Below are 16367 nucleotides of genomic sequence, written 5' to 3'. Positions count from 1 at the left end.
TATATATATACACATATATATATATATATATATACACACACATATAAATTCTTTTTCAGATTCTTGTTTATTGTAAGATATTAAATATAGTTCTCTGTGCTATATAGTAGGACCTTGTTATTTATCTGTTTTGTATGTAGTAATGTGTATCTGCTAAACCTAAACTTCTAATTTATCCCTCTCCCCCTTTCCCGATTGGTAACCTGGGTTTGTTTTCTGTCTGTGAGTCTATTTTGTCAATAAATTCATTCATATCATTTTTTTTTAGATTTCACATATAAGTGATATTATATATTTGTCTTTCTCTGATTTATTTCACTTAGTATGATAATCTCTAGGTCCATTCGTATTGCTGCAAATGTCATTATTTCATTCCTTTTTATGGCTGAGTAATATCCCACTGTATATATAGTGCATCTTTTTTAATCCATTCATCTGTCAGTAGACATTTAGGTTGCTTCCATGTCTTGGTTATTGTAAATAGTGCTGCTGTCAACATTGAGGTGCATGTATATTTTCAAATTAGTTTTCTCCAGATATATGCCTTGGGGCTTCCCTGGTGGCTTAGAGGGTAAAGCATTTGCCTGCAACTTGGGAGACCCGGGTTCAATCCAAGACCCGGGTTCAATCCCTGGGTCGGGAAGATCCCCTGAAGAAGGAAATGGCAACCCACTCCAGTACTCTTGCCTGAAGAATCCCATGGATGGAAGAGCCTGTCAGGCTACAGTCCATGGGGTTGCAAAGAGTTGGATATGACTGAGCAACTTCACTTACTCACTCACTCTTGCCTAGGAGAGGGATTGGTAGATCATATGGTAACTCTATTTTTAGTTTTTTAAGAAATTTCCATACTGTTTTCCATAGTGGCTGCATCAATTTACATTCCCATCAAGAGGACAGAAGGGTTCCCTTTTCTCCACACCCTCTCCAGGATTTCTTATTTGTAGCCTTTTTGATGATGGCCATTTTAAGTGGTATGAGGTCAAACCTCATTGCACTACTTTTGATTTGCATTTCTCTAATAATTAGTAATTTTGAGCATCTTTTGACCTACTTTTTGGCCATCTGTATGCCTTCTTTGGAGAAATGTTTATGTCTTCTGCCAATTTTTTTGATAGGGTTGTGTGATTTTTTGGTTATTGAGTTGTATGAGTTGTCTGTATATTTTTAAAATTAGCCCCTGTTGGTTGCATCATTTGCAAATATTTTCTCTCAGTTTGTAGGTTGTCTTTTCGTTTTGTTTATGGTTTACTTTGCTGTGCAAAAACTTATAAGTTTGACTAGGTCCCATTTGCATATTTTTGCTTTTGTTTCTATTACTTTGGGAGACTGACCTAAAAAGACATTGTTATGATTTACATCAGAGAATGTTTTGCCTATGTTTCATCTAGAAATTTTATGGCATCATGTTCTACACTTAAGTCTTTAAGCTATTATGAGTTTATTTTTGTGTATGGTATGATGGAGTGTTCGAACTGCGTTGATTTACATGGCAGTCCAGCTTTCACAACATCACTTGCTGAAGAGATACACCACCCCCCTGCCCCCTACCACACTGTATAGTTTTGCCTTCTTTGTCGAAGATTTATTGATGGTAGGTGTGTGGGTTTATTTATGAGCTCTCTATTTTGTTCCATTAATCCATATGTCTGTTTTTGTGCCAGTACCAGGCTGTTTGATTACTGTAGCTCTGTAGTACTGTCTGAGGTCTGGGAGGGTTATGCCTCCAGTTTTTCTCTTTTTCATCAGTATTGCTTTGGCAATTCTGGGTCTTTTATTGTTTCATATAAACTTGAGCATTATTTGTTCTAGTTCTGTGAAAAAATTTCATGGGTAATTGGAAAGAAATCTCATTAAGTCTATAGATTGCTTTGAGTAGTATGGCCATTTTAACAATATTAATTCTTCTAATCTGAGAGCTGTTAATTTCTTTTTCTTAACTCAAGTGTTCATTTGTATTTGGGTACATTGTGTGTAGCAATCCCATTCCATTCCCTATGGTCTTTCCTGTTCTTCCTGTCTGACTCTTCCTTGTCTTTTGTTGGAAATTTGAAGGACAGTCTTTAGCTTATCCAGTGCTCAGGGAGAGGGGGAACTTCTACAGTTTAGTTTCTTAGAAGAAGATTCCAGAACTTCAACCTAATAACTCTTTCCATTCTTAGTTCAGATTCCTTCTTACTGTGAAACCTCCCTGATTCAGTCTGAGACTGGGTACTCCTCCAATATTTCTTCTGCCCTTTGTATCTTCCTTCTGCCCTTTGTATCTTCCTTAGAGGTAGATTAAGCTTCCAGGGCTGTTACTTGTACAGATCCCTTCCAAGGGCTGCACTTGGTTTTGTATTTTTTATTTTACATTCTTTTCCTTAAAGACTCCTCCCACTCCTGACAATTGTGTAAGATTTAGGTCCCACAACATCTGAAATAATCTCTTAACTACCTCCAAGATAGTAATGACCATATTTTCCTGAGATTATTTATTCACATACTTAGGATTCCCAGCCTAGCAGTGTCTGCCATATAGTAGTTGCTCAATAAATATTGTTACAAGTTTTCAGGAATTTCATCTGCAGGTCCTTCTTTCCTCACTGGGCATTTGTTAGTATAAATATTTAGATTTCAAGGAGAGGCTGACAGGTCCACCAAACAAAAGTTGGTTAATTTTCTAGAGAGAGGCACTTCTCAAGATATTATGGCTTCCTGTCTCAACCCCAAATTCATTTCCTTTGCTTATGTCACAGGAAGATTCCCCTGCCTCACTAGTATAAGCAGATTGTTCCATGGACACTTAAAAATGACAAGGACCTTCAGGTCAGCATCCACTTGGGGTCTACCCTCACAGTGTACCTTTAAAAAATTTTTTGAAAGCATTTTAATCAATGCAATATATGTTTATTGTAGCAAATAGAAAAATCAGGGAAAGAAGAGAATAAATACCATCAATTCATCACTAAAAGTTAATTTGGTGTACATAATTTATATATGTATTTGTATCTTTATTATTTTAATACTGTAAGTTTATAAGCATGAGCAGAAATGAGAATATCAGGAATCCTTGCAGTTGCTCACAAACTAGAGTAGGTGGGTCACACATATTCACACAGTAGCACTTTGCAGTTACAAGTGGGAGACACTGCTCTCATCAGCTTTGTATGTGGCAGCCAAGTGCTGGCAATTTTAATTAGGTCATTTCATACTTGACGCTCATACTTGTTCTGAGAACACCTCCCAAATTAATTACTCTTCTACACCTTTCTCAATAAGGACCTTATTTTTGTTTGAACAAAGTTTACATGTATGTTCATTTCTTTTTTTTGGAGTTTTATAGCTTATAAAGCTTTATAATTAACCCTGTGCCCAGATCTGTGGGTCGAAAGATTCCCTGGAGAAAGAAATGGCAACCCACTCCAGCATTCTTACTTGGAGAATCCCCATAGACAGAGGAGCCAGGCGGGTTACAGTCCCCAGGGTGGCAAAGAGTCGGATGTGACTGAAGTGACAGCATGCAGGCACTTACGCACATAGTATATTGTGAACATCTTTTAGTATGTAACACACTTGAAAAGTGAAACAAATTTTTTAAAGTTTTGATAAAATTGATTTGTAACCTCTGACAGACAGTGCTAAGTATCATGTTCCACTCCATTCAGTACTAATGTTATTTATATTTCAGTTCAGTTCAGTCACTCAGTCGTGTCCGACTCTTTGCGACCCCATGAACTGCAGCATACCAGGCCTCCCTGTCCATCACCAGTTCCCGGAGTATACCCAAATTCATGTCCACTGAGTCAGTAATGCCATCCAACCAACTCATCCTCTGTCGTCCCCTTCTCCTGCTGCCCTCAATCTTTCCCAGCATCTGGGTCTTTTCAAATGAGTCAGCTCTTCACATCAGGTGGCCAAAGTACTGGAGTTTCACCTTCAGCATCAGTCCTTCCAATGAACACCCAGGACCGATCTCCTTTAGGATGGACTGGTTGGATCTCCTTGCAGTCTCCTTGGGACTCTCAAGAATCTTCTCCAACACCACAGTTCAAAAGCACCAATTTTTCTGCCCTCAGCTTTCTTTATAGTCCAACTCTCACATCCATACATGACTAATGGAAAAACCATAGCCTTGACGAGACAGACCTTTGTTGACAAAGTAATGTCTCTGCTTTTTAATATGCTGTCTAGGTTGGTCATAACTTCCCTTCCAAGGAGTAAGCATCTTTTAATTTCATGGCTGCAATCACCATCTGCAGTGATTTTGGAACACAGAAAAATAAAGTCAGCCACTGTTTCCACTGTTTCCCCATTTATTTGCCATGAAGTGATGGGACTGGATGCCATGATCTTAGTTTTCTGAATGTTGAGTTTTAAGCCAACTTTTTCACTCTCCTCTTTCACTTTCATCAAGAGGCTCTTTAATTCTTCACTTTCTGCCACAAGGGTGGTGTCATCTGCATATCTGAGGTTATTGATATTTCTCCCAGCAATCTTGATTCCAGCTTGTGCTTCTTCTAGCCCAGTGTTTCTCATGATGTACTCTGCATAGAAGTTAAAGAAGCAGAGTGACAATATACAGCCTTGACGTACTCCTTTTCCTATTTGGAACCAGTTTGTTGTTCCATGTCCAGTTCGAACTGTTGCTTCCTGCATGTAGATTTCTCAAGAGGCAGGTCAGGTGGTCTGGTATTCCCATCTCTTTCAGAATTTTCCAGAGTTTATTGTGATGCACACAGTCAAAGGCTTTGGCATAGTTAATAAAGCAGAAATAGATGTTTTTCTGGAACTCTCTTGCTTTCTAGATGATGCAGCGGATGTTTTGCAATTTGATCTCTGGTTCGTCTGCCTTTTCTACTTAGGTAATATAAATAATATAAATGTATATTTAATAAATGTTACACATACTTATGGGGCTTCCTAGGTGGCGCTAGTGGTGAAGAACCCGCTTGCCAGTGCAGGAGAGACAGGAGATTCAGGTTCCATCCCTGGGTCAGGAAGAGCCCCCAGAGGGCATGGCAACCGACTTCGGTATTCTTGTCTGGAGAATTCCACGGACAGAGGAGCCTGGTGGGGTACGGCCCATAGGGTCGCTGAGAGTCCGACAGGGCTGAAGCGATTTAGCACGCACACACTCACACACTCATAAATAAATAAACATACATACATACATATAAACTATGCAATATGAAAGGAGTGCGATTACGGGCATACTTTTATTTATGAGGTGACGCCACGTCCTTGCACAACTGCAGAGGGTACCATTCACATAAATTCTGATGGTCACTGCAGTCCATGAGAATGAATACTTAACGAAAAAAGATCAAGATGGGCTCCTTGGGTCTTCAGGCTACATAAATTTCACAGGAAAGCGTTTTGCAATTGAGAAAGGTTCACTTGGGACTGGTTATTAAATAAAACCATTTCACTTCTAGAGAAAAACCGGCGGGAAAAGACCAACTATTTCAAAAGGAGCTAGTAAACGCGTCTACGCACAGTTTGCCAACTACGGGACACCGTGGAAAGTCCTCGCCAGGATAGCCGCGGTGCCTGCTGGGAGCTGTAGTGCAGCCATCGCTTTTCGTGAGGGGATCTGGGCCCCGCGAGACTCCGTTTCCCGGCAGGCCGCGCGCCAAGGCAGCCGGCGGGACGGGAGCTGCCGCGCTGGCTGCGAGTGACCCTGTCAGTTTTGGTTCTTGTGGTGGCGATGGCCTCGTTCGTGACGGAAGTCCTGGCACACTCCGGGAGGCTGGAGAAGGAGGATCTGGGCACTCGGATCAGTCGCCTGACCCAGCGGGTGGAAGAAATCAAGGTGAAGCCGGAGCAGCGGGCGGCTGGCTCTAAAGGGACGGAGGGAGGAGCCAGAGTGGGTGCAAGTATGTGGGGTGAGAAAGGGGCTTAGAGGGGAGCCCAGACTGGGACTGGGACTGCGGAGCCGAGGAGGCTGGGACGGTGGGAAGAGGCGGTGGCTGGGGCAGTATTGGGAGTGCGGTTAGGCTGGGGAGGTATGGGATAGGGGGACGAGGGGAAGGCGGTGGAGACCAGCAGAGCAGGGAGTCTGGGACTGGAAGCCCGAGGCGTCTAGGGAGCGGGGGATAGCAGCTGGATAGAAATGAGGGCAGCGTCACCCCACCCCTCTTCGGTGTGTAGTTTCCTCCTCTGTATGATTCGTGGATGAATGTGATAGCTTTGGGAGGATTGTACCGTTCTCCTCCCTGAATTTTTGTCATTAAAAACCTATCAGTACTTTATTAAACTCAACTCTCTTCACCCCCAGGCCTTTGAGACCGTGCCGAATGTTATAAAACACGTGAATAGCACTTCTTTGGACCTTGCTGTCTTGCAATTGATACAAAAACAAAAGGCACCTAACCACATGCAGTTTCACTTTGTACTACTGTCATTCATTACCTTACATTTGTTAATTGCCACATCTCTGTTGCTTTCTTAAACATCTTAAAAAGATGTGTACCCTGTGGATTTAAGAGAGCAAGTTTGACACTGAACCATAAAGGCACAAAAATGGTTTTATTTTACCAAAATGATTTCCTAAGTGTTAAGTATTCATGTCACTGGCATCTCCTGGAATATGGCTTTAGGATTTTTCATTGCTTTTTTATATGATGGAAGGAGGATCGACTGTTAAGCTACAGGCTCCTCCCTGTTCTGGAACTAACTTGCCTTCCTCCAGTTTATTTTCCCATCCAGATAGATGAGAATTACTTTCTATTCTCCAAGCAGACCCACTTTTTCCCTAGTTCCCAGATTTTATTTATGTTGCCATCTCTCCATCTTTTACCTGTTAGTATTTCTACTCATTCTTCAAGTTCCATCTCAAATGTAGTTTCATGTATGAAAAATACCCCCATTTACCCTCAGGCAGAAGTGCTCTGTTTCTCAGTTGTGCTTTTGGAGTCCCTGAACTCTTGTTATATTGTATTTTTGTATTCTGATTACTTAAGTGTATACTATCTTTCCTACCTGAAAGGAATTTATTTGGGACAAGCATAATTTCCTTGGTTCAGTGGTAAAGAATCTGCCTGCAGTGCAAGAGACACAGGAAACGTGGGTTCGATGCCTGGATTGTGAAGCTCCCCTGGAGGACAAAATGGCAACTCACTCCAGTATTCTTGCCAGAAAAATCCCATGGACAGAAGAGCCTGATGGTCTACACTCTGTGGGGTTCAAAAGAGTCAGACATGACTGAGCAACTGAGCATGCACACAAGCATCATTTATTCTTGTCTCCCAAACATTGACTAATTCAGTGAAAAATATTCAATAATTTATTAAATTATTTTGCATTAAAGGAAATAATGGAACTCAGATCAACTTAGGGTTTTAAGATTGTGTGTGCTCAGTCCCTCTGTTGTGTCCAACTCCATAGCCCCATGGACTGTAGCCTGCTAGGCTCCTTTGTCTGGGGAATTCTCCAGGTGAGAATACTAGAGCAGGCTGCCATTTCCTACTCTAGGGGATCTTCCCAACCCAGGGATCGAACTTGAGTCTCTTGTGTCTCCTGCATTGGTAGGAGGATCCTTTACCACTAGTGCCACCTGGGAAGCCTGAATTATTTAAGATTAGCTCTTGTAATTTTATAAGCAAGAAAATAGAAATTCATAAATCAATTGAGGTATACAGATTATGGTCTTAATTTATTCATTTACTTTTTTTCCTATTAGATATATGATTAAAATTAGTGACTATAGTCTGAACTGATTTGATTCAAAATGAGAATTTCTGACTCTGCCTTTCTCTTTTTCAGTGTTTGTACAATTCTTGGGCACTGTTGGGATTTGTTGATCATTGTCTTCTTGTACCCTTGTGTTATGGGACTCTTAACGGTAGGAGAAATGTTTTTTTCAGAGAAACCCATTGGCTTGAAGGGAAAGTGAATGGGTATGAGTAACTGGCAAAAAGGCCCTGACTTGGAAGATACCTAACAGAAGATGAGCTATATATTTTAAGAGTTCCCTACTCATCTCATTGTAACTTTTTTGTTGTATAATAGGGCGAGGTGTGCAGTATGATCAGCAAGAAGTACAGCGAATTCCTGCCTAGCATGCAGAGTGCACAGGACCTGGTTACCCAAGTGGATAAGCTATCTGATGACATTGGCTTGCTGAAATCTAGGATAGAGAGTGAGGTAAGAACAGTTTGTTATGTGGGATAGGTTTGTAGGGAGAAAGTTCAGCTTCCTGATTCCAAAGACAACTCAGTTTACAACTTTTTTTTTAATCTTCATTTTTTTAAAAAAAGAAAAAGCTGCACCAGGTCTTAATTATGGCATATGGGATCTAGTTCCCTGACCAAGGATTGAACCCTGGCCCCCTGCATTGGCCCTCTTTGCCACTGCAGGGAAGTCCACCAGGGAAGCCACCACCAGGGAAGTCCTTAATACAACTTTTAAAGACCTAGATGACCTTAAGTTAACTTCCAGTTTTAAAATACAAATGTTTTCCAAAACTATAAACAATTTCTTTTTTATGGTAAAAAAATTTAAGCTATACTAATAATGTCTTGCATTTTAGTTCACTTTATAAATTTAAAAAAATAGCCTCAAGATTTTAATGTCTTCATAATAAAAACAGATAAAGCATATAAGTGAATCATTTGGCCTTGTCTCTTATCATCTCCTACTTTAAAATGCTTGTATCTCTTAGTGGCATGCATTCTCGTATATCTGCAGCTGGCCTCAACATATTAAAGCTTCAGCACAATCTTTGTCTTTTGGCTTTCTTGTGGAAAATTGACTTGGATTGCCAGTCACAACCACTCTACTTCCTGTCGTAAGGCCACTTTCCTTGGACATGCAGGGAATCTCTGCCCATCTTGTACTGTGTCACTTTACACTTTATGGGGCTAATGCTTACTGTACTTCTTATGGAAAGTCTGGCAGTTTTTAAGAATGTTCACCATGTTTACCAGAGTACTGTCATCACAAAGGAGTAAGCCAGTGTTGAAACAGGAATATCCACTTCATAACTTAAAAAATACTTTTCATATACATTATCTCCCCAGGATTTTTCCCTTACAGTTTTCTTTTAGGAAAAATAAGCAGTTGAAAAAAATCAAGCTGATATTAGAGGTTTAAATTGAGTAGGTGTCTTGTACATCTATTTCTAAATTTTCACTCAGGGTTCATTGATATCCAAAATCAAGATGTTGAGATATTCTCAACGTCCTAAAGGAAAGACATCAAGTCTCTTCTCTGTGTGACAGTTCCTAAAGAAGGAAAGGGAACAGATGTGTTTTTAAAAGTTCTATATAAAACTTGAATCGCAAGTGGGGAAACCACTAGCTATTTGGAAAATCTATTTAACAGTGAGTTTACCTGTCATTCTGGTTAGAGGTTTTAATAAAAATAAATCCATTACTCTGCAACTCTGGCACAGTTCAAATAATATATTCAAAGGATATTTGTCAGACAAATAAGTCAGTAGTGCAATCACAGGCTGTGTTATTAGAAATGAAGTATCTGGAACAAGAAAGTAATGGACTATGTACGTTTTCCTGGGCAGACTATGACTGGCCAAGATTTATTCAGTTCTGATTGTTGTATTTTTAAAGATGACTGGTCTTGACGAGAGGGTCCAGACCTGACCACCATACCATCTGAAGAACAGTGAAGAAACTGAGGGTATTTAGCTGTGAGAAACACTTTCAATATTTGGAGTCTTATCATTTGAGAAAAAGATTCAAATTTATGACTAGAGAGGGGGAATTCGATTCAATGGGTGGACTAAAGGGTTTATTCAGTCATTTGGTATATTTACTGAGCATCTGTAAGGTGCCAGATACTATGGTAGTTGGTGAACTAGATAGTTTTTTATTTCAAAATGTGAATCTCATGTCTGCTATAGAGGAATAAAATAATGTGATACACACTAAATAGTAATAATTCAGTTAAAGAGAGGAGATATTGCTAAAGGTGTCTTCCTGTACGAATTGGGGTCCAAACCAAAGTCTGAAGTGATAGGTAATTAAGCAAAAGAAGAAGGAGAAATGTTTAGGCAGGCACAGGGGACAGCATGGTGCAAACATGGAGGTAGTGTAGAGATACCACTTTTGGGAAGCTGCACGTATTCCATATGACAGATATTTATAGAGTGTGGTGGGAGGGGCCAGGAGATGAGATTAAAAAGGTAAGCCAGAACCATGTGTATCAGTTTAAGTAGTAAGGATTTTCTTGATTGCCCTGTAGAAGCTAGAGGAGTTTAAGTAGGGGAGTGATGTCTGATTTGAATTTTAGGAATCCCATTCTGCTTGCAGTTTGAAGAAAAGACTTGAGGGAAAAGAGACTGGGAAATGAGAAGGCAGTTGAAGCATCAGGAGGCAGTTAAAGTAATCAGGCAAGACAAGCTGCGACCTTCACCACAGTCAGTGGCAATGGGCATAGAGAAAAGTGGATGAATCCTGGGGACTTTCAAAAGATATAGGATCTTTGGGAGTTGCTGATGTGAGGAGTTAAAGATGGAGGAGTCACTGGTAACTGTGGAACTAGGTTATTGATGTGCTATCCATTGAAATAGAGAATCTTGAGGAGGAGTAGGTTTTGGTTGAGTTTAAATATGGGCTGCCTATATGAGATCCAAATGGAGCTGCATAGTTGGCTTGTATGAAGATAGAGGCTAGACTATTGTGAAGAAAGATGGGGCAGGGCCAGAAACTTGAAATGCAATGGCTCAAACAAGATACGTATTTTTAAATCATGGTCTCCAGGCTAGCAGGCTGATTCTACAACCCAGGGCCTGGCTGTTCTAGTGCATTCTGAGTCAAGAACTATGGTGGATAGTTTGTTCCCTAAAGTAGTAGCCAGTGGATGAATGTTTTTGCACAGCACCCTGAGCCCCAGTTTCTACAGGGCAGTGTGCGGTGGGCTGCATGATAGAAGAAAACTCCTGAGCTTAGAGAGTGTAAACGCCTTCTAATGGGTAGTAAGCATGCTGGATTTTTGTCCTGAAGGGAAATACTATTTCTGGTTTTCAAATGTTTGTTTACTACACAAACATTTTTGAAAAGATAGTTCAGAACAAAAGACAGTCCATTGCTTCACTTGCAAGATGGTGCTGAAGTGTGAGAAAACCCTAAAAAATTGTCTTCCAACAGTCTGTAGAGCAGTAGAACTGGCAGCATTTGGTGGTTTGGTAGGCACCGAGGATCTCAGACCCCATCTCAGGCCTACTGAATTTGAGGCTGCATTTTAATAAGATTCACCAAGCAATATGTATATATGCATGTTATAGTTTGAGAAGCACTGCGTTAGCATTTTGTTGTTGTTTATGTGGTTGTAGTTGGTCTCTCCCCATGTCCAGTGATATCTGGAGGTTCAGAGAAAATAGAGGGCATAGAGAAGACGCATCTGTTTTCTTAAGACCCAGATTTGGAAATGGTAGACATCACTTCAGCTTATATTCCACTGGTGGGATCTTAGTCACATGGTCACACCTGACTGAGAGGGACAGTGAAAACAGATAGTGTAGTTGGGTAGCCACATGTTATCCCTATGAGAGAGTGGATTTTAGAGGATAGTTTGCACATCACCCCCTCCAGATACTTTTGGATTTTAGGGGAATGGTATGGACTTGAGAGAGCTGCACTTAGAAATTGAAACTATGAGAATGGAGAGAATATATAGAGCAGGGTTTTTCAATCTAGGCACTGTGGAATGCCTAGATTGGGGCTGGATATTATTCTCTGTTGTGGGGGCCGATCCTGTACATTGTAAGATGTTTAGATGTTGAGTATCCCTGGCCTCTACTCACTAGATGCCAGTAGAGCTCGCTCACTTGTGACAAGCCAGAATGTCTCTAGACATTGCCAAATGTCCCTGGATGGGGGTGAGCAAAAAATGTTTAAGTTTTTGAGAACCATTGGTGCAGAGTAATAAGAGGGCCAGGGAGAAAGGAATATCAGTATGCGTGAAGTGATCAGAGGGAAAATGAAGGTCCTAAAAGAAGATAAAAAGAAATGGCCAAAGAACCAGGAGAAAAATGAGTAGAAATTGGTGTCATAGATCTAGCGGAAGGAGAATAACAGTGTGCTCATGAATGGTTAAGTACTGGTGATACATGCTTTAGACATAGCAACAGGATTTGATTGATATTTTTTTCTTAAAGATGGGAGAACTTTTAACATATTTAAATCTGATGGGAGGAGCCATCCTCTAGTAGATATTGAATCAGTATGTAATTCATGAATGAAGAATGAATTAGTAAGAGGTAAAAGATAGAGAAAAGAGGAAGTAATTGATAGTGCAAAGTCCCTGAAAAGGTGGGACAGAATAGGAGGTGGATCCTCACTTAACCTAAGAAAATCTTCCTATTGGTTAGAACTATTCAGCTCTAGAGTGAATTGTCGCTTGGCCATGGGGATACCCTTCTAGTAATCCAGATGGGTGAGTTCTCTGATGTGAGGTAACTGCTTAAACTAAGACTCGTTGCTGACAAGAGTATATTATGTTGATGACAATGGGTGTTTCTGAATAAGACAAGGATTTGGGCCATTTGGACCACTTAAGGTCTCTTCCTACTACATTCTATGATTTTTATTCCATTCTTAACCAGCATTTAAATTTAATCATGAGTTATATTCAGCTAATAAGGCTTATTGATTATAATAAGTGTTTTATTTCTTAGGTATAGTATAGCTAAAAAGTACTTGTCTTTGATATTGTGAATTAGGTCCGCCGTGATCTTCATGTATCAACGGCTGAATTTACAGACTTGAAGCAACAGTTGGAAAGAGACTCAGCAGTCCTCTGTTTGCTTAGACAGCTACAAGAGGTCAGTAAATTCAAACCAAACTTTAGTGCTTTGGTGGTGAGAAGGTTTGTTGTTTTTTTTTTTTTTCCAATTGGTCTTATCGTTTAATGAGTATCCCTTGACTATGTGCTATTTTTTTCATATAACAACAAGCAGACAGACTTGAAACAGTAAGATGTGTCAGATAAAATACCTAATAACTATGCTTATCTTTTCAGTTTTCTACTGCTCTTGAGGAATATAATTGTGCATTAGCAGGAAAGAAGTATATTTCTGCTGCTCAGCATCTAGAAGAGGTATTAAACACTTTCTCTAAAGCATGAACAAGTAATGCTACTCTTGTTTTAAGTAAAATTTTGTGTCACATGTATTCCTTATTGTTATACAAATATGTTCAAACTGCCTAGAGTACAGATGAAATGTTTAACAGTGATTCCATTTCACTGCCAGGCCCAGAAATGCTTGAAGTTATTAAAATCCAGAAAATGCTTTGACTTAAAAATATTGAAATCTCTCAGCATGGAGCTTACAATACAGAAACAGAACATACTTTATCACCTTGGAGAAGAGTGGCAGAGGCTAATTGTATGGAAGTTCCCACCATCGAAAGGTGATGCTGACCTCAGTGAATTGCTTTGCTTGATCTGCCTGAACCAGTTTGGCTTCGGAACGTACTCCAAATATTTTATATTGGGAGAGAAGACGGCTTCATTTATTAATCTCCCAATTCTATATTGAGTTCTCATTTAAGCAGAATGCTGTTAGAACCAAAATGCTTGTTACTTCCTTCACACTTCTTGCTAGGAAGGAGCGGAGAAGGGGGGAGATGATTGGGTGGGCTGCGTGAGGTGAGGATGTGCTAGAGGAGGTGGAATCACTTTAAGCCCACAGTTCCACTCCACTGTAGAGAGTGTCATTCCCAGAGCCCTCATCCCGACAGTTTATCTTTTCTAAAAAGCTTAAAGAAGCTGTTCGACCTTTCTCTCTCTTGCTAAGGAAAACAGGGGATCGATGGGATAGGATTTTGACCCAATTTTTTCAGTCCTTGGGGAAAATCGGTGACAGAATCATGAGAAATGGGATAACTTTGGCCCTGGCTTTTATTTATACTACTTGGCTCTTAGCCCCTCTGCCCATCTCTGGGTATGAACCCTTTTTTATATCTTGTTTATACAAAGTAAAATCTCTGAGGGTATATTGAAAGACATGCCATTAAGTCCAGTATATTTTCCAACATTTAATCTTGAAATTTAGTCTGTTTTAGAGGAAACCTCAGAGTCTCCTCTTTCTTCCTTCCCCTTATCCACTTTGGCCTTCAAATACAGTGTATATGTATGTATGTACATAGACACTCCGCCCCCTCACACACACACATTTTCAAGGAAGTCATCCAGCAGTTTTAGATCTATTTCCAAGCAGATTATAAAATTAAGAGAAGATGGCAGTTCTTTGTTGTAACACACCCTTCTTGTTAAACTTGTTTGGCAGGCTGTTCTCTTTGCTTCATAAGAGGGAACATAGAAGAAGAGGAGGCCTTAACTGAAACTAGGATCTCACTTTTTATTCTTCGCCTTCATTCAGTCATTCAGTATATTTTTTGTTGTTGTGGTATAGTTGATTTACAGTGGTATGTTAATTTCCTCTGGACAGCAAAGTGATGCAGTTATACATATATACATATATATACACACACTCACATATATATATATATATATATATACACACACACACACATTTTAAAATTTTCTTTTCTGTTATGATTTATCATAGGATATTGCATATAGTTCCCTGTGCTGTACAGTAGGACCTTGTTGTTTATCCGTTCTCAACACATATTTAATATGCAGTTATTGTAGGTACATCATCTTTTGCACTCAGTTTGATTCTTTGAGCATACCAAAAGAAGTAATTTCTTGTTTTAAAATGATGCCAAGGATTTGTATGCAGTAATTCGTACTTGCTTGCGTTAGAAGTGTTTTGTACTAAAACCACGTTTTTAGGACTCTTGGTAGACAGTGGGCTCTCAGGAATAGAAATGGAAACATCTTGTATTGCTGAGACAGCTGATATTTTTTCCCTTCTCCATAGATATCAGCAACTTGGAATCTTGCCTGCAAACAGAGCTTCATTTATGCACTGAACAATCTCAGAAAGAAGAGAAGAACCCCGTGCCACCAATCAGTTCTGTCCTCTTGGCATTTTCTCTTCTTGGAGAGCTACATACCAAGCTTAAGTCATTTGGTAAGACATCCTACTTTGTTTCATTTATATGACATTTTCAGAAAGTCCAATGTTAAAGGAATGACAGGAAAAATTAACAAATATTCTCTGAATGATACTGATGATGGATCATAAGGTTTGGCTTCATGATTAATTAAGTAGAATTGTTATAAATATTACCCTTTTCATTAAGGGCTTAGATCCTTCCTTTTTTTCTTTTCTCTCTCTTTTTTCCTCAAACGAGCTGCTAGTGTTTTTTATTTTTAATAATTTAAATAAAAATCTGTAAACAATCTGGGAAACTTCAGTGGAAAAACTTGCAGTGCCTATGGGTGTTGTGGAATGTCCTGGTATATGTTTTTTTGTTGTTAGGCTCAAAGATCTTTTTTTTTTCTCAAGTGTCTTCAAGTGATTTTTTTAATGAGTGTTCATGTAACTTTCAGGTCAGATGCTGCTGAAGTATATCCTTAAGCCTCTGGCATCTTGCCCATCGCTTCTTGCCGTGATAGAAAGCCAACCTAACATCACCATCATCCGTTTTGAATCTGTGATGACTGACTTGGAACATCCATCACCATCTGAAGTTTTTGCCAAGATCAGACTGGTACTGGAAGTGGTCCAGAAACAACTTCTAGGTGTGTATTCCCAAGGCCATGCTTTCATATTTTGGAAAAAGTTGATGTGGTATTTGAAACTAAATATTATTTTAAAAAGTGGATAAAAATGCCGCCATTCTGAGTGAATGGAGGTGAGTAAATTATGTCTTGGGAAAAAAGTAGTTACCTTTCTATTTCTTGCTCTGTTTTGCTTTCCTTCTCTGCCTAGTGTTGACAGGTAAGGTCATCAGTGGTACCCCATATTCTTTGTTTGTAATATATAGTTGGATTTTGGAATGCATTTCTCTCATGAGACTTCTAGGGACATCATATTTTGGGACTTTTGGTTAGTTATAGGAAAAGCAGAAATGAACTAAGTGCTGTGTTACATATTTCAGTGGGAAAATCCGCATTAACCTAGTTGATATAAACAAACTGAGTTTAACATGAATTCATTCCAACTCAGCCTACTGGTTAGATCTTTATATATTCACCCTTGAAACAACCAATTTCTGTGTTGCTTGAATCAATTTTTGGCTGTCACACTATTAAAAGTAAAATTTCTTCTGTTTTTTTAATTATAATACTGTCATTTTAGCCTATTTGACTTACCTTCTTTTTGCTTTTCTCAGTTGTCATATTGAATAGTCAAATTAAGCACTCTTGCTGTGGAAAAAATAAAAAACAAGAAATGCTGCTATTGTTTGTAAGCCTTCCTGGCAGTCACATCATTTATTTATATATAAATATTTTATTGTTTTTTATTAAAGTATAGTTAATTTACAGTTTTGTGCCAATCTCTGCTG

General features: G+C 39.3%; 1 protein-coding gene and 1 pseudogene across 2 annotated transcripts in view; one reads left to right on the top strand and one right to left on the bottom strand.

The window, feature by feature from the left end:
• Window positions 1–5593: 5593 nt before the first annotated feature.
• Window positions 5594–16367, top strand: part of ZW10 (zw10 kinetochore protein) — a 35676-nt gene continuing 24902 nt past the window's right edge. Inside the window, exons 1-7 of one of the 2 annotated variants that reach the window (XM_040258020.1) lie at window positions 5594–5794; window positions 7993–8127; window positions 12665–12766; window positions 12964–13041; window positions 13196–13355; window positions 14834–14986; window positions 15409–15600. In XM_040258020.1, the coding sequence (XP_040113954.1) occupies window positions 5690–5794; window positions 7993–8127; window positions 12665–12766; window positions 12964–13041; window positions 13196–13355; window positions 14834–14986; window positions 15409–15600 (925 nt within the window). In that variant the 5' untranslated portion in view covers window positions 5594–5689. Of the gene's footprint in view, window positions 5859–7992; window positions 8128–12664; window positions 12767–12963; window positions 13042–13195; window positions 13356–14833; window positions 14987–15408; window positions 15601–16367 lie in introns of both variants that reach the window. The other variant, XM_040258021.1, reaches the window with a different exon arrangement.
• LOC120876053 lies at window positions 8541–8900 on the bottom strand (annotated as a pseudogene).

The sequence above is a fragment of the Oryx dammah genome, unplaced genomic scaffold (genome assembly GCF_014754425.2).
Source record: "Oryx dammah isolate SB20612 unplaced genomic scaffold, SCBI_Odam_1.1 HiC_scaffold_17, whole genome shotgun sequence".
Classification (NCBI taxonomy): Eukaryota; Metazoa; Chordata; class Mammalia; order Artiodactyla; family Bovidae; genus Oryx; species Oryx dammah.
The sequence above is the reverse complement of the archived record's forward strand: the minus strand, read 5'-3'. Positions and strand labels throughout refer to the sequence as shown.